Source organism: Anoplopoma fimbria, chromosome 12, assembly GCF_027596085.1.
Source record: "Anoplopoma fimbria isolate UVic2021 breed Golden Eagle Sablefish chromosome 12, Afim_UVic_2022, whole genome shotgun sequence".
Lineage (NCBI taxonomy): Eukaryota > Metazoa > Chordata > Actinopteri > Perciformes > Anoplopomatidae > Anoplopoma > Anoplopoma fimbria.
The window spans coordinates 9,561,558-9,583,295 of record NC_072460.1 but is presented as its reverse complement, the minus strand read 5'-3'; the positions used below and the strand labels follow the sequence as shown (position 1 = coordinate 9,583,295).

General features: G+C 41.8%; 1 protein-coding gene across 2 annotated transcripts; it reads left to right on the top strand.

The window, feature by feature from the left end:
* prdm16 (PR domain containing 16) lies at window positions 1-20,919 on the top strand. Of its 2 annotated transcripts, none has more exons than XM_054608581.1 (13): window positions 1-264; window positions 1,551-1,653; window positions 6,989-7,190; window positions 7,337-7,484; window positions 7,665-7,818; window positions 8,379-10,023; window positions 10,181-10,268; window positions 12,177-12,346; window positions 12,499-12,576; window positions 12,773-12,942; window positions 14,552-14,723; window positions 17,916-18,173; window positions 20,601-20,919. In XM_054608581.1, exons 1-13 carry the CDS (start codon window positions 157-159, stop codon window positions 20,611-20,613), a joined length of 3,309 nt encoding a protein of 1,102 aa, XP_054464556.1. In that variant the 5' UTR covers window positions 1-156; the 3' UTR covers window positions 20,614-20,919. The 2 variants fall into 2 exon arrangements, with proteins under 2 accessions (XP_054464556.1, XP_054464557.1); XM_054608582.1 differs by lacking the exon at window positions 1-264 and adding an exon at window positions 574-652 and having other exon boundaries at window positions 7,337-7,502.
* The last annotated feature ends 819 nt before the right edge of the window (window positions 20,920-21,738 follow it).

Here is a 21,738-nt window from a genome sequence, read left to right as displayed (position 1 = left end):
CGCGCTCGCTGACTAGATTAGAGAGTAGCCCAGCAGAGGAGCGCCGGGCTTCATCTCGAGATCACCGACCGTCTGCAGCGCGCCTGGCCACTCCGCGACCTCCTCTCCCCGGCCCTGTCCGTTCCAGCGCCCCGCTCCCTCTCCGGCGGACCGACTATGGGTTGTGTCGCCAACTCCACCGGGACCGAAGTGCTACTGCAGCTGGAGGCTCTCCGCAGCGCCGCGCAACTTTCGCAACTATTCCGTCTCACGGAGAAAAGAAAGGTCAGATCGAAACAATGCATAGAGGCTGCCGCAGCCACCGTGTGTAGTCTAGTTGTTGCAAATACTTAATATAAATAATAATTAAAATAATTAAAATAATAATACGTGATATTTTCATTGATTTTAGGCCTTTGCTCATTCTCGTTTTAAGAGCACTGAGTCTTGGAAGTTAGTTTCACCGGCCTCTCTCCGTGTGTGTGGCTGTGTGTGTGTGTGTGTGTGTGTGTGTGTGTGTGTGTGTGTGTGTGTGTGTGCGCTCTGCCTATCTTGTTGTAGTGACATCGTTCAGTTGGTGCAGAGCGCCCCCATGTGTTGAGAGATCACAGCTCCTGTATGCACCTTGAAGTGGTGGTGGTGCTGTGGTTTATTGGGATGCATAAAAGCAGCTGTGAGACTTTTTTTAATTGGAAAATTATTCAAGTTGATTGTGATCCATTTTGAAGTTTTTTTTCTTTAGACAAGGCTTTATGTCTAAGCTTAGTTTGGTTAATGGATTTTGGAGATGTTAGATATAAACTTGATAAGGCCTCGGCTCTGAATTGACTCGAGTATTGCCGTTATTTCTAATTCCTCAGCTCTCCATGCACAAAAAAAACCTCATAATCCAGCAGTAATTTCTGCCTGATCACACACGTTAAATTACCCCGATCAAATAAATAGTTGTGTGCAGTTAAAGAGCCGACATTTCCCGGTTTACTGCAGCTGTAAATGAAAAAATGCAACAGAGCAGCTAAGCTGTTTGATGTTTATTTTCGTTTGGTCACTGTTTAGACTAATTACAGCAGTATTTACATCGTCTGGATTTCTTCTGCATTTTCTGTCTTTTTTAAAAATATTTGTGTAATTCATCGTGAAAGAACGTAACTCTAGTTTTGGTTTTATTTAAAGTGATTTTTAAGAAGGGAACATGTTTTGGGTTTTTTTTCTATTATTTTAGCTTTTAAACATTGAGTAAATGCATTATTAAGCAAACCATTGTATTGCATCATATATTAAAATAACCCCTGACAGCGAGGCTTTTCATTAGGCCTACAAATAATTTGTGAAAATATTGTTAACAAAATATGTTTCCATAACTCTTCTGCATTCTGGATAATGCATTTCTTTTTAGACATGCTTGTCGTTTTAATGTCTTAATAACAACAATGTTAATATGTTAATATTATCAATTTCAGCAGTAGGTCCTTCCTTTAACTGCGATAATAAGTATATGGGGGTCCATACTTGTTCATTTGACGTTGACCTTAAGTTAAAGTCCCCCTCTATCTTTCTCTCACTCTCCTCAGATTTATTATAAAGCTGTCCGGGACATCGAAGCAGGGGAGGAGCTCTTAGTGTATATGAAGGACGGCATTTTCCCCGAGGGATCCATGGCACCCAACCTACAAGGTAAGATTAATGCGCGTCATTAGCGCACATTTTAAACAAACTCCAACCTGCATCCTGTGCTGCTTCAGCGGCCAACACACTCCATAACCTCGCTAATGTGACGGGGAAAAAAGACACCAATATCTCTCTCCAAGAGTTTTTTTCCTCACGAAATGTGAATTATTCGAATCATAAATTTCCAGGATAGAATTAAATCCCGCATTAAAGCATCTGGTTGAAGCCGTTTCTGGACCTGTCATTTAGAATTGGCCTGCCAATAATGAAGGCTACTCGTAAGAGTCTGGTCTGAATTGTGCCATTACAATGCTGCAATGTAATGGGCCTCTTTGCTTGTAATACTCTATTAGGGCGTCAATTGGCACTTGTCATATTCCATCCTTAGTGAGTAGAACCTTTCTGCTCACGGAAAGCCATGATCAAACGGACATTATTAGGAAGTCATATGCTTAAGAACACTTTATATGGGAGCACTCAGGATGTTTGAGCCGATCATTTTATTTGTCAAATTTCAGCCAAAGAATAATACTAATAATTATATCTAACTATTCACAAGTCAACGTTGCAGTTTGTCCCAGAAAATCTGCCTACGTTTTAGTGGCCATTAGGCCGACGTAGTGTCAGGCTCACGGACTTTGCCATGCGTGTAGTTACTTGATGCCCCTGGGAATCGACCCCGCGTTCCAAGTAAAAATAAATAATAAAAAGTTAATCAAACCTCTTTACGTTATTTTTTAGTGGTACTTTTAATATTATATAACTACAGCATTTATGGAGTAGCCTATTGTTAAATAATTGAAAAGATTCAAGTTGATTGAAACTGGCAGCCTGATATACTTTATGTTTTATAAAGCCAGTCTTTAAACCTACTTTTTTAGTTAGACATGTGTAAAATATTTGGCAAATTACAATTGATGTTAAAAAAAAGAAAAAAAATCCTTATCCCCTAACAATGGCTGTTGGTTCAGTGATGTCAAATAAAATTAAACAATACACCCTTTGTGACTAATATATATCTTGCAAATAAATGTATTTGAGTTTTGGTTTGATCTTTGCTTTCTAACTCTAATCTGCAAGATCATGTGTGTTAAATGCTCCGCTACACCTTGCTGAACACTGATGTCTGCGTATACAGTATAGGCCTACTGGATCACATTTCAAAGTGCGTCACATTTGTAGCTGCTCTCACCCGCCCGTCTTCCATTTGAGTGGGTAACCTCGTTCACTGAAGGCTACTCATACGTTTTACATGTGCCTCTACACGTCAGACTGAATATATCAAATATTTTATCTCATAATCTAGTTTGGACAGCTATTCACTGTCGATCTGGGCTTTTATTTCAGAGTTCACTTAAGCGGAAAAGGGGACGTAGTTCCACTGTATTTCTTTAAACATCTTGGTCTTATTGTGGTGAGATGCTGTTGTCAGGTAACATTGTTTTGTTGTGTTTCCAGTCTTTCTAGAACCACAGATGAAAAAAAAAAATCTGATTACTCTTGTCATGACTATAATATGGTGAAGTGAGAACAAGATGTTCGTGAGATGTTCTGCAGTTCACCAGGTTTTTCCCTGCGTGATGCGTAGTTTAAGCACAGATCTCCATGCCAAAGACAAAAGAGGGACCAGAAGCTCAGAGCAGGCTTGATTATTGAAAAGATGCAGATTGGCATGTTGTTGCAGTTCGTCAAAAAGGGAGCAGACTTGTAAATTATTTGTTCAATTCCTCTGTGTGTAGGCCTATATGTATGTGAAATATAAAAAAAGGGAGGCAGACATAGTTAAGGGAGACACTACACCTGCCAGAATGTGTGTGTCAGAGCCAAAGTATTTGTTGTAATGTGTTGGTGTGCTAGAGGGATGAAGGCAGACTCGAGAAAAAAAAAAAGTGCAACAGTTCGTCTACTGTTCGAGGATGTTTATTTGTGAGTGAGAGAGACAGAAAAGCAGCAAAGAAGGGAACAGAGAGACAGTGAAAGTCCAGCTACTGAAGGGATGATGTCTGTTTTGTCTCCATTAATTTGTGTGTGTGTGTGTGTGTGTGTGTGTGTGTGTGTGTGTGTGTGTGTGTGTGTGTGTGTGTGTGTGTGTGTGTGTGTGCGTGTGCGTGTGTGAGTGAGTGAGAGAGAAAGGTAGCATGGCTGAGTGGGAGCTTGGTAGTGCAGCCCTGCTCTCTGTGTCTGGCTTATCGGAGAAGGAATTTGAAGTAGAGGACTTGAGGAGTCCCCTGAGACCTCACCCATGCTCCCAGATTAGCTGTTAAACTGCACATAATTGTGCTTCCCTTCGTATCCCAGAGAGCTATTAGTCTCCCCTTTATAACCCCACCCCCCCAACACCACCCCACCCGCCCAGACCAGACTTACTGAAAAAACACAGGAACTGATAGACACACACGCAAGCACCTTTATTTACGAGCATCCCTCATTGAGACACATTGATACGTACTCACACCAGAGTGTCCATGCAGAGATTTTGTCAACACCTACGTTCATGTTGCAAGGGGGATTTGCAAGTACTTTTGTCATACACACACACACCTTCTCAAACTCAACAAAAAATGATTGTAGCTGTGTATGAACCACCTCTTCTTTTCCAAAACATATTCCACTCTTAAAGGCGACAGACAAAAGTATCTGAGCGCTGAGATGTTTGCGCTTCAGAGCAAATGCTCTCCATGAAATATGTGCACACTGATGTCAAAGTGAGCGCGTTAGTTTAGCATTTAAGCTCAGTGTAATGGCCCATTGACCAAAAGGTCATTTATTCTACTCCCCAAGGTTAGACACACATTGATGTTGCTACACTAATGCCCTTTTAATGTGCCCAAGAAGTTCCAGCTGGATAAACGGTCACATGCAGTAGAAAAAAAGGTGAGCCATGCACTGTAAGTCATTTTGGATAAACTAATTTAGTACAGCTTGAAATGATGGATTGGTGTGCATGGCGTGTTGGGACACCTGGGGGGCCGACTCAGGCGTTGGCTGCTCGGGTCATGGCAAAGAGGGTACGGCAGGTTGGCGCTGAAATCACCATGGGGTTGGCGCCACCGTGCCCCTGCTTACCTCTGTTCCTTGCGGCTCATTCTTTTTGGAAAACATTCATACAAACACATGCACACTCACACACACATACACACACACACACACACATTAATGTCTGTGCACAGAGACGCTCTACTGGGCTTTCCCCTGATCTGTTGAACTTGGCGTCTGACTCAGGAACTTGCTATTGAAAAAGCTGGCCCGAGTTTTATGTATTTGACCTTGGTGGTGAGAGGTATTGTAAAGGTTATCAACATGGAAGGGGAAGACCAGCCCCTATTGTTTCCCCTGTGTGCTATTACACCTACAGTCTCAAGCAAACACTTGCTTTAACAAGCAATTAACTGTGTTAATTAGGGCTGCATTTCACTGCTAATTGATTTTCATTTTATGGGTATGTCAATTGCCTGATTGTTGCTTTTATCATTTTAATGAGTCTGTTTAGCTGTAACGAACACCAAGATTTTCCTTTTTTTAGTAGAATCAAGAGTTTTATATACAGCTGGATAATTTGTTCTGCATTATCAGGAAGATGAGACTGGAGTTAACAAATAATAATTTTTTCATTTGTTTTTTGTGCAGAGCAAGGTTTTGACTTGACTCCCATAAAATGTAGTCAATTATGTTTGCATGTATTAAAAGTCAATGGACACATTTAAATCCATCCATTTCCTTCCGCTTATCCGGGGCCGGGTCGCGGGGGCAGCAAGCTAAGGAGGGTCCTCCAGACGTCCTTCTCCCCAGCAACACTTTCCAGCTCCTCCTGGGGAACCCCGAGGCGTTCCCAGGCCAGACGAGATATATAATCTCTCCAGCGTGTTCTGGGTCTACCCCGGGGCCTCTTACCAGTTGGACGTGCCTGGAAAACCTCTAAAGGGAGGCGTCCAGGAGGCATCCTGATCAGATGCCCGAGCCACCTCAGCTGGCCCCTTTCGACGCGAAGGAGCAGCGGCTCTACTCCGAGCTCCCTCCGGATGTCTGAGCTCCTCACCCTATCTCTAAGGCTGAGCCCAGCCACCCTACGAAGGAAGCTCATTTCGGCCGCTTGTATTCGCGATCTCATTCTTTCGGTCACTACCCAAAGCTCATGACCATAGGTGAGGGTTGGAACGTAGATGGACTGGTAAATCGAGAGCTTTGCCTTTCGGCTCAGCTCCTTCTTCACCAAAACGGTCCGGTACAACGCCCGCATCACTGCTGACGCTGCACCGAACCGCCTGTCCATCTCCCGCTCCATTTTACCCTCACTCGTGAATAAGATCCCGAGATACTTGAACTCCCTCGCTTGGGGCAGTGACTCACTCCCAACCCAGAGGGTGCAATCCACCGTTTTCCGGAAGAGAACCATGGCCTCAGACTTGGAGGTACTGACTCTCATCCCGACCGCTTCACACTCGGCTGTGAACCGCCCCAGTGCGTGCTGAAGGTCACGTTCTGAAGAAGCCAACAGAACCACATCATCTGCAAAAAGCAGGGATGCGATTCTGAGGTCCCCAAACCGGAAACTCTCCTCCCCCGGCTGCGCCTTGAAATCCTGTCCATGAAAATCACAAACAGGATTGGTGACAATGGGCAGCCCTGGCGGAGGCCAACACGCACTGGGAACAAGCTCGACTTTGTGCCGAGTATCCGGACACAGCTCTCACTTTGGTCATACAAGGACCGAATGGCTCGTAGTAACGAACCAGGTACCCCATATTCCCGCAGTACCCCCCACAGGACTCCCCGAGGGACACGGTCGAAGGCCTTCTCCAAGTCCACAAAACACATGTAGACTGGATGAGCAAACTCCCATGCACCCTCCAACAGACCTGCAAGGGTAAAGAGTTGGTCCGCTGTTCCACGTCCAGGACGGAATCCGCATTGCTCCTCCTGGATCTGAGGTTCGACAATCGGACGGAGCCTCCTTTCCAGCACCCTGGAGTAAACTTTCCCAGGGAGGCTGAGCAGTGTGATACCCCTATAATAGTTATTGTACTTAAAATACTAAAAATGACTTTTGACCTGCTCCTAAAGATAAAATTGGTTGGTCAAAGTTTTGATTTCTTTACTTTGGGAGGGCTTTTTCAATTTATTTTTTAGAGAAATATTTGATACAATATTTTTATGAAATATATTTCATAGGATGATACATAAGAATTCAAAGAATGGTAAAACTGGAAAATGTAGTTTTGACAACAGTAATTATTAATTATTAGGTAGACTCAGGGGAATTTAAATGGGTATCATGTATTTCAGGGAGCTTAATTTTGTGATTGCTAAATACACCTGTATTTGTGTATTTGTGTATGTGCAGACGAGCAGATGTACCGCTGTGAAGACTGTGATGAGCTGTTCTCCTCAACACTTGAGCTGCGGCGGCACCAGAAGTATTCGTGCTCCAGCAGCGGCTCCATCTTTGACTCACTGAGAGAGGACTTCAAACAGGAACGTGAGGACAGCGACGAGCCCGTCCACGAATGTAAAGACTGTGAGAAGATTTTCCCAAATGAGTACAGGTACAAAGACTCATGATAACAATTTCTATCATACTTCAGAACTCATAAAGATAAACACGTTCATCACTTACAGTGTATTTATCCTATAAGTTGGGATTTTTAGGATTTATTGATTTCACTGATGGTCTTGTGCTCTCTTTATCAAGTCTGGGCCAACATATGATAGTCCATACTGAGGAGAGGGAGTACAAATGTGACCAGTGCCCCAAAGCCTTCAACTGGAAGTCCAACCTCATCCGCCACCAGATGTCACATGACAGTGGCAAACGTTTTGAGTGTGAAAACTGTGATAAGGTACAGCATACCCGGCACGTAAGTTGTGCACTGGACACGCAGGCTTTATCTTCTTCTTCAGAAATTCTGCTGGTATTGTTTTTTAGGTTTTATTCATAGTCATTCTGAAAAAACAGCTTTTTTTTACATTGTAAATTTTAGCGTACATTGTATTTTCATACGCTTATTATCAAATTTCAGGTGTTCACAGATCCCAGCAACCTTCAGCGTCACATCCGCTCTCAGCACGTGGGGGCACGCGCTCATACATGCCCTGAGTGTGGCAAGACCTTTGCCACCTCTTCAGGCCTCAAGCAGCATAAGCACATCCACAGCAGTGTCAAACCCTTTATCTGTAAGTGAGAACTTTCAAAGTTAATGACCACCTTATTTTCAACAGTCCATTCATTTTAAACTTGTTTTTTTGGTCCACCTCACCTACTTTTTGATCCTGTTTACATGGTTTGAACCAAGTATACAGGTCCAGGGATCATCGTTCAATTGCTTTTAATTTGATTGAATAATGTAAATAATGCATTTGACCTGTTTACGTACGTACACTCTTTTATCTTATAGTCACATATAGTTTGGACTACTTCTACAATAATAAAAAGAATATATAATTTATGAAAGTGACATATATTTTTATATTTTATTAATAATTACATACACACATATATATATATATTATGCTTTTTCTTGCATATATTCAGTTGTAAGTGTAATATATATACAATTGCAGAATGAGTGGTTGGTTTCATCCACAGAAAACAGTCCATTCCTTTAGCAAAGCTATTTCATCAGCAGTTTCCATTCAGATGTATGTGTTGCTATTGATTTGGTATACAAAGTTAGAGACAGTGTTAAAATGGGTTTAACCAGGCCCTGATGGGCTGCGTCTATTTGCTCCCCCAGGCGAGGTGTGCCACAAATCCTACACCCAGTTCTCCAACCTCTGCCGCCACAAGCGTATGCATGCTGACTGCCGTACCCAGATCAAGTGTAAGGACTGTGGGCAGTTGTTCAGCACTACCTCCTCCCTCAACAAGCATCGCCGCTTCTGTGAGGGCAAAAACCATTACGGCTCTCCAGCAGGGATGTTCAACCCTGGCATCCCCTTGAGCTCCAGCCCCATCATGGCCAAGGTCAAGTCCCATCATCACCACCTTCAAGGTCTAAACCAGTCAGGTTTAGGCTTCACTGACTACTTTCCCTCCCGACCCCACCCTCATGCTGGCTTGCCCTTCTCCCCAGGAGCCCATGGCTTCCCATCCCTCCATCATGGTTTCCCAGGTATCTTCTCTCCATCACTGTATCCGCGACCACCTTTATTGCAGGCTACCCCCTTACTAAAGAGCCCGCTGGGCGGCAGCAGTCAGGAGGTGAAATTGCCTCGGAGTCCCCTAGATGCCCCTCCAATGTCCCTGGTTAGTTCCACAAACACCAATGGAGGTAACAGTTTGAATCAGCTGGAAGTCAAAGAAAAAGAGAACAAACTGGATTTGTCTTCTGGAGAAGCCAAGCCAAAATCTAAGATGGCAGACTTGTCTGATGGTAGTGACCTTGAAGACGTTAATACCACAAGTGGGACAGATTTGGACACCACCACTGGTACTGCTTCAGGTGATGGTTCTGACCTGGAGAGCGATGGAGAGAGTGAACGTGAGCGAAGTGGTAAAAGAAGGAAGCCGTCTGGGGCAATATCAAGTCAAGAAGGCCACCAGTTAGAAGACACAGACAGTGCGTTGATGTCAGCTGTGTCAAGTTCTGGAAACTTTGCTATTGATCGTCCCTTTCAGTCTTCTGCACCATCCCAGCACTCCTTCTTCCCACCGCCTGATGAACAAGCCCTGCCGCCCACCCACATAAATGCAAATGCAGCCACCACAGATTCTATCAAAGCCATCGCCTCTATTGCTGAGAAATATTTTGGTCCAGGTTTAATTGGTCTCCATCAGGAGAAGAAAATGGGTCCATTGCCCTACCATTCCATGTTTCCCTTCCAGTTTCTGCCCAACTTCCACAACTCCCTCTATCCCTTCAGCGCTGATCGAGGTGCCCTCAATCCCAGCATGTTCTTTAAGGCAGAGCCCAAGTCACCTCACGAGCAGCTGCACAAGATGATGTCTGGTGCACCACGAGCTCCTGCTTCCACAGGAGAGTCACCATTTGATCTCACTACAAAGGCCAAGGAGACCAAGTCAGCTCATCCCAGCCCAACAAACCCCTCAAACCCCAAAAGTAGTTCTGGGAGCAGTAGTGGACCTTTATCAATAGCTAGCGGGGAAGAACAGCCGTTGGACCTGAGCATTGGCGGTCGGAGCCGAGGTGGACATAATGGTGTAGTGGCTGAGCCACCAAATAGAAAAAACCACATCTTTGGAATTGGAAAGGGGGTCTCCATCAAGGACGAAACCCCAGTTGGGTTTCCACAGCTCCATTCCCAGTCGTTGCACCAAACCTCCATTGCGCAGCACCAGCAGCAACACGCACAGCCACATCAGCCACCACCCCTGCACTACGCCAAGCCCTCAGCATTCTTCATGGACCCCATATACAGGTATTTCAGCCACGATTAGACCAGAAACTGATATTTCCACATGAGCAATAATAGAGCTTTTATGTTCACACATTGAAGAAGGTGTTCAGTGTGTGGTATGAGGTTGTAGATGAACTCTGACCTTGGTACGTAACCCTCTTCCTTGTTGTTGGTCCAGCAGGGTGGAGAAGAGGAAGCTACTCGATCCTGTAGGAGCTCTGAAGGAAAAATTCCTCAGGCCCTCACCACCACTCTTCCATCCACAGGTAGGCTTACCGCACTCACACACAGACACATTTTAAATCTATGAAGGCACATGGTTCAATCTAAAGTAGAAACCGCAAAAGGTACATGAACTTTGCACAAAAACTACGGCAAGGGAGTAACAAACAGGGGAATTGACCTCCAGGTATTGCATACAGACTGATTATTCTCAGATACAATCGACTATTATTTTCAAACCATGTATTATGTGAAAATACCTCACTCCTGCCTCCCACGCTGCTGCAACCTGAATTGATAGGGCCCCATGCACCATCATTCCACAGTGTTGATGTTATTTTCTCAAGGGTTCTCTATGATTTCTTCCTTTGTTTACTGGATGGCGCCTGTGTACCTCGTCACTTCTACCTTATTCAGAAGACACAGTCTGTTATCGCAGCCCCTTTGATAATCAGTCACATTGTTCAACTGTCCCCAGACCCTCCCTACCTCTACAAGGCTTGATTACAAGGAATGATAGTATTAATAAAAGAGAGAATAATAACTGTTTGAATAGTAACAAACTGCCTCTCTTGGCCACGCTAATCTTAGTTGTGGCATTGTTTCATGCACTGGGAGCCCACAGGCCAGCTAATAACTCAACCCCCTCCAATTTTTTTCTCTGTGGCTGGCTGGCTGGCTAGATAATAGCACCGTGTCCATCAAGGACATCCTGTGTTTGTCTCCAGGAGAATGGGGGCTCTCGTTGGGGAAACTGTTTAATCTGACCTGGAAATCTGTGTCCTCTATCAACTGTGACTTTGCAAAACACTCATTTGGTGCATAGGCAGACAGATACATTTAGATAAAATGAACATGCATTTTCACATAGGGCATTATACATATATGTGCGTAGTTTGACTTTACAGAATTATATCAGAAAAGCTAACATGGATTTTTTTTTTATGGCACCTCTCGTCAGTTACATTCACACTGTACTCATAACATTGTACTTTTTCATCATTGGATGGTATGGCATCATCTTAAATTGATCAATATCCCTGGGATAAAAAGTTTCACAGGCATTTAGAAACCTCTAATACCAGAGTGTCTCAGCTGTGATCCACCCAGTGATACAAAAACAATGCCACCTCTAATTCGGTCTCATGTTGGAATCACCCTGCTCCCCCTCCACATGTTCTCAGACTGCGAATAAACAAATCGAGACGGAGTGTCTGTCCCCGTCTCTCCCGTCCTGTATTCACTAAAAAAGGAAGGATGTAAGCTGTTTTTGGCAAATAAACTCCTACATAACTGGCCCCCTTTGTTCACATGCTTGTAGCGGAGGGGAAGCGGCTATCAGTTGGGGGTATCTCAAACTATGTTGTACAGTTCCAATCAGGACTCTTGAATGCCTCATTTAGCCAGTTTGCCAGCCTGCAGCAGTAGCTTTGGCAGAAGAGGGCAAGAGGTAGAAAACCAAGCACTGAAGCTGGAGGTTAGGGTGTATGAAGGGGTGGGGGGGCACTGGAGGAATGGTACTTGAGCATTTGTGAATGTGTCATAGGTCATGGAGGTGACTCGCCTTTAGCACAATTAACAAGGCTAAACTCTGATATACTGCTTCCTCAAAGCTTCCGTCTTCTTTCTCTTTCACTCGCTCCCTGTTTTTTTCTGACATTGTGTCTTTGTTTTAAGGGCTTCCTATGTCTCTCTCTCTCTCTCTCTCTCTCTCTCTCATATATATATATATATATATATATATATATATATATAAGTAATGGCAGTAATGGCAGAATTGCTATATTAAGCTTTTCACTACAAGGTTTTCTAATTAAACCTTTAATACACAAATACTGATTTGATTGAATGAATCCAATCAACTTTAGAAAAAAAACAAAAAAATATATTGATTCTAATCAAAATATTTGATCTTACCTGTTCCCTTCTTTTCTTTTCTACCATCTCCTCAGATGTCAGCCATGGAGAACATGACAGAGAAGCTCGAGAGCTTTGGCGCTCTAAAACTGGACCCCCCGCCCAATTCGCTGCAACACGCTCATCCACTGTTCAACTTCCGCTCACCACCACCATCCCTCTCAGATGCCATCCTCCGCAAGGGCAAGGAGCGATACTCCTGCAGGTAAGTGCCCTGTGGTGCAGCATGTGAATTCCAGTGTTGAGCATATGTTTACATACGTGAACAATGCATTCTGTTACATAAAATGTTTGCAGTGACGGTAAAATACACTTAATCACCCTTTTCCCTGCCTTCCTTTACATTCTTACTTCCAGGTACTGTGGGAAAATCTTCCCTCGCTCTGCAAACCTCACCAGACACTTGCGGACACATACAGGGGAACAACCCTACAGGTATTCTATTCAAGTTCATTCATGTCATCACAGATGCTCGCATTTATTTGCCTTAGTCTGCGTATCTCACTGCTATTTTCTACACTTTAACCCGTTGTTGGCACTGCTTTTTTAGTTTTGTTTGCTTGGCTTAATCAATTTCTTTAATTCTTGTTATAAAATCACTGTGAACATGAACTATGTGTTCCTTTTGCAGGTGTAAATACTGTGACCGCTCATTCAGCATCTCATCCAATCTTCAACGCCACGTTCGTAACATCCATAACAAGGAAAAACCCTTCAAGTGTCACCTGTGCAACCGCTGCTTCGGTCAACAAACCAACCTCGACCGCCATCTCAAGAAGCACGAGCATGAGAACATTCCTGGTCAGTTTGCAACATCTATGACTCAGTTTTCTCTGAAAAAAGGGAGACCGTTATAACTCAAATAGAGTTATTAAACAGGTAGTTGGTATTTGTGTTATGTTAATGGACTGAATAATGAATGGCTGATATTACCCATTTGGAAAATGTTAAATCTTCAAATCAAAAAAGATTTAGCTTGGTGCTGAGAATGATTTGAAGTAGGAAAACCATTTAATTAAATAATTGACACTTGCTTTTCCTACTGCGTTGCCAAAAACAGCCTTTTAACCACACCGCAAGCTACTGAATATGGATGCAACAGAAACTTTTTAACTGAATGATTTCGTATTTGTGCAGTTTCATTCAAGGGATCCATGCTTCACAATTGGGCTAACATTTCTTAATTCGAAATGACACAACAAACAAGGCAATACACTTGGTTTTTACCTTATGCAACTTATTATAAACCAGTGGAGCTGTAAACTGTTCAATTACCAACTCACAAACAACTTTCTCAAATACCAAGGGATGCAATTGTTTGACTTAAGTATGTTAATAAGAAGCAGTTCATTGTTGAGTGCCCATATGTTTTGTTTCTGATGTAGCCTTGATTGTTAATTCTGAGTCAAATTGAAGTAAGCGAATAGCATCTGCTAAAATTATGGGACGTAAATTGCGAAGATACAGACTAAGAAAACATACATAACCAAAACACAAACACCGCTATTCTTATATTTAGAAAAAACACCATCCTTTGCCCTTAAACACCACTGTGATTCATCCAAGAGCAATGTTATAAAATCAGTAAGAAAAAGAACAAAAATAATATAAATTAAGGGGAAAATATTTTTCTAAACCTATAAATGCTACCTAAATATGAAGTCTAAACTAAGGTTGGAGTTTAAATACACATACACAAGTCAAGCATGTAATTTAGGAAAAAAATAAAGGTGTACCAGTACAGTTCGGTTCAGGGTCAGGGTCACATCCTCTTCTTATAATGTTAGTGTTCCAGGATGAAAACATAGACAAGATTATGGGTTTCCCTCATAGTTTGAGGGTTATGATGCCAGGGTTATGGGACCCTTGTTGCATCTCTTTCTCTCTCTTGTTTCCTGTCATCTATCCAATATCGCTGTCTGATAAAGACTAATCTAATTTCAAGTGTCTTGAAAAAAATGCATTTCCTCAGTTAACTGTGATGCAGAATGCAGAAAACAGTGGTATTCCCCTTTATACTTTTCTGAAGAAGGTTATGTCAAAACATGCAAGAATTTGTAAGAACACAAATAATATAAAAGCTTTTTGTTGAAATCTAACAACGTTTGCCTTATGTCACTGTTTCCCTACACAAAATTGCATGCACATTTGTTTGTTAAAATATGTTCAACTATGTTTTATAAAAAAAAGCACAATCTCATCCGTTTTGATATATTGAAATGTGAATAATGTTTATAATAGTGATAACCACCATAATATTTAGCATTTTCCTGAAACTTATCTATTGTGTATGTCTGATGATCATCAAACTAATCATGCTTGTGTGCGTGGTTGTGTGTGTGTGACTGCTGTGAATGTCCATGTGTGGTTATGCATGTGGATGTGTATGACTGCACGCTTTCCCCAACAGTGAGCCAACAGTCCGGGATGCTTTCCAACCTAGGAACCACCATCTCCTCCCCAAACTCCGAGCCAGACAATCATGCACTTTTAGATGAGAAGGAGGACTCGTACTTCTCAGAAATCCGTAACTTCATTTCCAACAGTGAGATGAACCAGGCCTCCAGCTCCACGGATAAGAGGTAACACAAAAACTTGCTCACATAGACCTTCAGTGATTAGATTTGATCCATGTTACCCTCAGCTCCCCGTGCCAATTCATTCTTTAACCTGATTTTAAACCTGACTGTAATCCAAACTCTAAAGCAAAAAGGTGAAATGTCCTCATTCTGACATTTTTGATATCCTTACCCTTATAAAGGCATTTAATCCTGACAGTTATGGAGAAGCAGCAACAAACACACACATTTTGTTAAACTAAAAGCAGCAGTTGTTGTGCTCAGAGTTTTTTTAGCCCCTTATTTCTCCCTGTACATGATAACATACATGCCATTACCTGGTGCACAGTGCCCTCTAGTGGCTTGAATTTGTAAGTGCTAAGTGCAACTTTTAGAAAATAGATTTAACAAAAATAAAAAACAAAGCTCTTACTGCAGCTGCTTTGACACCACCCACAACTTTTGCAGCTTTGAGGTGCTTCTTATGATCTTTGTGCACTGCATTGTGGAACAAAGGTCTATTCAAACAGAGCACAAACATTCAGGTGAATTGAGTATGCATGCTATATATATATATAGCTCTTTTCATATAGCAATCAAAACCATCAAGGGTTTTTTTTCTAGTTCTAAACATTTAAGCCATGTCTAAAACTTTACTAGAGCTGTCTTTTTGATGAATTGCAATTCATACCTGCTGTATGAAGCTATAGTTGATAAATTACTCTGCCTACCAGTAACTCTGTCAGGATTGATCTTCATATACAGTACCGGTCAAAAGTTTGGACACACCTTCTCATTCAATGGTTTTCTTTATTTTTATTTTTTCTACATTGTAGATTAATATTGAAGACATCCAAACTATGAAGGAACACATATCGAATTATGTGGTAAACAAACAAATGCTCAACAAACCAGAATATGTTTCATATTTTAGATTCTTCAAAGTAGTTGAATGAGAAGGTGTGTCCAAACTTTTGGCTGGTACTGTATGTGTTTTATTTTGCACTCTAAAAGTCATAACTTGTAAAATTATGAAAATGGTTGATCTATTTTTAAACCAAAGAGGCACCCTGTTTTTGTCGTGAAATGCTTTCAGTATAATAAGCTCATTTGGTGGGAAGCTTCAGGCTAAAAAAAGTAGGAGTTTCTTTGACTCTATACACTCTTCATCTCACTCTCATTCTCTATGTGAATTCCTTTCTGGTAGTCTCACTTTTTGTCTTTCTCCATCAGTCCCCCCTGCTACTTGTCAACATGCATTATGGCCAGCAGACCCAGTGGCAATTTAGCCCCTCTGCCATCTGGGATCAATACTGAGTCTCATCCACAACAAGTTGGCCTGACATTTTAATGTCTGTAATTATGTATTATTCATTCTGTCCACCCACCAGACAGCCTGCTGTTTATTCTCCCTCTGAGTGACTTAAGTCAAACGCCGAACGCAAACACACATTCATGGATGACTATCTGTAATCACTTTTAACCGCCCATGCAACGTATTTTCTCCCCTTTTTCAGCATCGTAGCCAGTCAAAATAAAAATCCCTGGGAGCTCTTGTTTTCACATGAAAACTTTGACCAGTTTCCAAGCTGGAGATGTTGGAGATGCTGAGACAGCACTGCTACTCTCAGGGTGGGAAGTTTAAAAGTTAGGGGGTTTAGACGACATAGAATACTAAATTATATTCCCAGCACTGTAGTCTTGAAGGACTCAGGACCTTAATCCAGGTCATAATTCGGGTTTGAACAAAAAAGCAGGCCATGGCTCCAGTTCAATGGTTTGGATAAAACTACAGTTGGTGCTGGTTCCTTGTCTGGGACTGGGCTACAGTGGCTGGCAGTTGGACTCAGGTTTAGGAATTTATCTAGTAGATCCTCTGATGATGGAGCTCTTCCCCCATCCACCCGTTATAGCCATACCCCCAGCCCGCTAACACAAACACCCAACTGAAGTGTTTAGACTAAATGACAAAACCCAGGGCCCCCCTGTCAGAGCTACGCTTCTTTCTCTGTACAGAGGCATGGACTTTTCCCCCCACCAACCAGCTCTGCAATTTGATTATGGTGATATTTAATCTAGATTGAAAGAGGAAAACTTTTCTTTCCCCTCAAAGTCCCCTTACCCGCATATACCCACCCACTGTGTGTGACCCAATCCTGTCCCTGTGCACCCCTTCCCAGAGGTAATCCTGTCTGATTTGATAAATGTCCACTGTGTGGCAAAAAAGGGGAAGGGGTAAATTTGCCGTCCCAGAGGAAATGATATCATGAGCCATGACATCGTGGTCTGGGGGGGATGGAGGGGGGGCGAGATGGGGTGCTGGCTGGAAAATGTACAGATGGCAGGTCATAATGGTGGTGTGCTGATAGCCTATTTGCAGATCAGCCATCGTCTTCCCTCAGTCACACAAAGTATGTTCCACCATTACGGGGTGTAGAGGAGCCGGTCTGAAGCGGGCCATCTCCTGCTCTGTTTCTGAGGAGCTGGTCAATTAATCATGTGCAGACCGTTTGAAAAGTGCTCCAGGCAGACTGTCAGCAACCATGTTGTTTGTGTGGACACTGGACTTGGGCTGTGCATGCTGTCAACAGATTATTTATTTTTCCCCCGCTGCTTGTGATGAGTCATGTCTTTTAGATGGTCAGGAAATGGTAACAGTCACACAGCTCAGACTGAACAGAGACCAAAACTAAAACTAAGTCTTTTTCACTTTTCAATCTGGTAAGAAATAAAAAGAGCACTCAGCAATCCAAATTTGGAAATAAGTTTTGGGTACTGATAAAATGTAAAAAGAAAAAAAAACCCAGAGATATGCTCCCTTTTAATTCCTCTATTTATCTTTCTCTGAAAAACCCTGGCTACTACATTACTCATGATTCAGATTTTTAGCGTCTTTCTCCTTAAGCCCTCACTGATTGGCTAGGTAGACTGCTCACATGATGCTTTAAGAGCCAGGAAGAACTTCAGTCTGTTTGTTTTTTGCCTTGCACAATTCTAGAAACTTAGCGTTTTGCTTTTGTAACAGAGTTTATAAAAAATGTCCACAAGGAACACGCAGCACCACAGACAGTATAAACATTACTACACATGATGTCTAAATGGCTGTTTCTTATTCTGAAATGTCACTTATACGGGAGGAGAAAGGTTGTCGTCTTAGAAACGGTTGTCAACATCACTAACACTTCCTCTCTACTTTGACCTTTGATCCCTCTGCAGATCAGACCAGGCTGAGGAGGAACGCCCACCGAGCCACAGTTTGTCCAACTCTAAGCTAGGTCTCCGGGGACTAGAGGAGGAGGAGGAGGAAGTGGAGGGCGACGATGAGGAGGAGGAGGAAGGCAGCCTGACAGAGAAGTCTCACGACGAGGCGCCTGAGTCACCGTCTCCCGTCACAACTGGAGTGTATGAGGAGGACGAGGAGGAGGAGGAGACAGAGACAGCTCCTTTAGCTATGGGCTATGAACACACTCGCAGGTATTCACCTTGTTATTTATACAGAAAATCACAAAAGTCAGTGTTAAAGGACACTTTACTATCTACACTTAATAACCATGGCATTATACCCCATATCTATTAAAAAAACTTTAAACAGAAACAGATAGTTGTATTGTTTCAATTATAACTAATGCCACTAATGAACACTAGGCAGAAGTAAATCATGGATTGATATAAATTCCCCTCAAAACAAAACAAACACAGTTTCAGCTTCAGCTTCCACTCTTCTGTCCTTTTCCTTCTCTTAATGTATTCCTTCTACGAGTCCTTTTATTGATCCTTCCTCTCCTTTTCTCTTCTCCTCATGTTTTCTTTCACTTTAACGTCCTCCTTTCGTCCCCCTCTCCATTACATATATCCCTTCCCGTCTATCTCTTCATCCATTTATCCATCCATCCGTCTATCAACCAACCCATCCATACTGCCATATTTCTGCCAACCATCCATCCATCGGTGTGCAGGTGTATAGAGGAAGGCTCTCTCTTGGACCTGGAGGGTCTGCCCAGCTTTCCCAAGAGTCTGGAGGGGTTACGTAAAGCAGCCAGTGATGAGCAACCCTTTGATGTGAAAGACATATTTAACACTTCACTAGAGTCGGAGGCATTGAAAGAGACATTATACAGGCAGGCTAAAACCCAGGTATGTGACTGGCTTTTGGAAGTCCACCAAAAGAGGGAGGGATAGGAAACACATATTGTTCTGATTAGACAGAGAAAAAGGATGAGATTAGAGCTGGCTGATAATTCAATAAGATCATTTATTCTCTCTCAATGGAATCATACTGTGACTAAATCCTGGACTGAGACATAGCGATACACAATATTTAATTATTCATCTAAATTGATGGTAACAACCATATACCTTATATTCTCAGAAAATCTGAATTGATCAGAAATCTCTTTATGGGAATAACCCAGTGTAGTTAAATCAAACTATTGCCGTTCATGCAAACATAGTCAGTGTAAAGCTTGAAATAGCTGTATTTGAGAATTTAACTCAGGCAGGACAAAAATAGGCTTTTCCATGTGGTTATTTCATATAGACTATTTATTTATTGAATCACCAAAAAAAGTGCTATTTCATGATATATATCATAATTGACATAGGATATGATCTATATTGTGAAAGAAGATTTTGGCCATATTGCCCAGCTCTAGATGAGATGGATTCTTTCATATTTTCAAATGCTTAAGGAAAGAAAAGGTTGTTGTTGAAGCTGTACCTAAAAAGTGCCTCTTTTCCTGCTCCCTCTCGTCTTTTCCTCTCACTTAACTGACTTACATATTACCTGTAACCTGCTCTTTACTTTGATCTTCAGTCTTAAAACAGTCTAATGAAGAACAAAGTTACTGGGTATATTGTCTAGAAATGATGGTATGATATGGCTTTGTATCCTGAATTGTGAAGCATTTTGTCAAGTCTGTTTTAATAAGAGCAATATAATCAATCATTAATAATCTGTTTGATGTGGAATAATGATGATTGAAATATCACCCTGATGATTGTTTACAGCATAGTTTCTCAAAGTGCTCCAAGCAAGTCAATAGTGGCCCTTAGGAACATTTTGTGCAGCCCCTGAACGTGACATAAAATGCATGTGTTATATTTTAATTGTCTGTGCTCCATTTGAATACTTTCCCTTAAAATAGTCTGCATTTAATACACTTAGCTCTGCTTCTTCTTCAAGCTGTGCTGTTACCTAAAGTTAGTGATTTAGGTGGAGAACTTGGCACTATAAGTGAAAAAAGAAGTGAAATGGAAACAATATTTTGCATCTGTGCACTTTTCCTGTTCAGCAATCATATCATATGCTGGCTCTTTAAATTGGCACTCAGTCATCAAAACTTTGAGAACATTGATAACTTTTAGAATAGAGTGTAGTATGTCACAAAAGCTGTCATAAAAATATAGTAAAGTATTTCATAAAAATAAGCATTTAAAAAAAGTCCTTGTATAGTATGAGGTAAAAATGGCATAATATAGGATGTCATTAAAGAAAGTCATCAAAAAATTATAGTATGGTACATCATACACCATGTCATAAAACAATTCACAGTATAGTCATGAAAAGAAATGTAATGCAAAAAAGAAAATGTCATAAAAACTGCCATAAAGGTATCCAAGTATAGTATGCCATAAAAATGCATAAAAAATCTCGTAGCACAGCATGTCACAAAAACTGTCAAATCATAGTTTAGTTTGCCATAAAAAGCATAGTATAGTATGCTATTAAAAAAGGTAAAGTATTCCATAAAAATATTAAAATATCATAGTCAAGTTTGTTCCCCCCAAAAAATACATATTTTAGTAAATCACAAAAAGGACATTTGAAAGAGATAAATGTTACTAAAAACTAGTTTTTGAAAGGATTGAGGTTCCTCCTGTTAAAAATCTGTTCTCCTGCAGGCTTATGCAATGATGCTGTCTCTCTCGGAGAACAACCCTTTGCACGCGCCCTCCCAGAACTCTCTGGACGCTTGGCTGAGCATGGGAGGTGGACCGTCTGAGACGAGCAGCTTTCACCCGCTCAACCACATCTAGACGAGAGAGCGAAAGCGGTAGGAAGAGTAGGAGAAACATTGGTTTCGCAAATGGATAGAACAAGAGACAGAGTGGACATGAGTAGTGAGAAACATGGACGCTAGAGAAGAATTCTGTGTCACATTCATTCTAGATAGAAATAATGTGTGTGTGTGTGTGTGTGTGTGTGTGTGTGTGTGTGTGTGTGTGTGTGTGTGTGTGTGTGTGTGTGCGTGTGTGTGTGTGTGTGTGTGTGTGTGTGTGTGTGTGTGTGTGTGTGTGTGATGTGAGTGAGAGAGAGAGAGGAGGGAGAGATTGTCCCTTGGTGAGACATCTCACAAGACTCAAAAAGAAAGCACTGCTAAGCTCCTGTTGATGTGAAGGACACAATGACTGCTTCTCAACAGCATTGAAACTCTGCATTACTCTGATCCTCCCCAAGTCCACAAGGCTCACTCCAGCACCACAGAGACCCAACGTAAGGCTCTCAAAGACACTTAATGACTAGTATGACTTTAAAGTCTGTGTACAGCGCCTACTACAAGCACTGCAGCATCAGCACTGCATTAGCACTGCATGTCCACAAGGTGTTGGTGTTTCAGACTATTGTCTCCAGGTTTCCCCCACCAATCACGGGCGAATCATGTACTGATCTTATTTCAGTTATAACTGCAGAATCAACAATAGCACCACACTAAATGTTACTTGAGGGAATAAAAGTTCCAGTAGACTGTTGATTTTTTTAATGATTACAAGGAGAATGATGTTCAATGTTCAAATGTGCACAGCAACTGGTGATTTTGATGAGCTATCTGGGACACTACCCAATTTGATCATGCTGAAAATGAATTCAAATCATACTCAAAAAATGAGGAAAGTCTTTCTCTGCTTGTTTATTTCATCGTCATTTGTTAATTTTATTTACTTCCTCTACTCTTAGATACCACAGTATTGTTTTTGTAGGCACCACAGTGCTAAATTGTTAATATAATTATTTTAGAGAAGGACCAAAATTCTATGATAT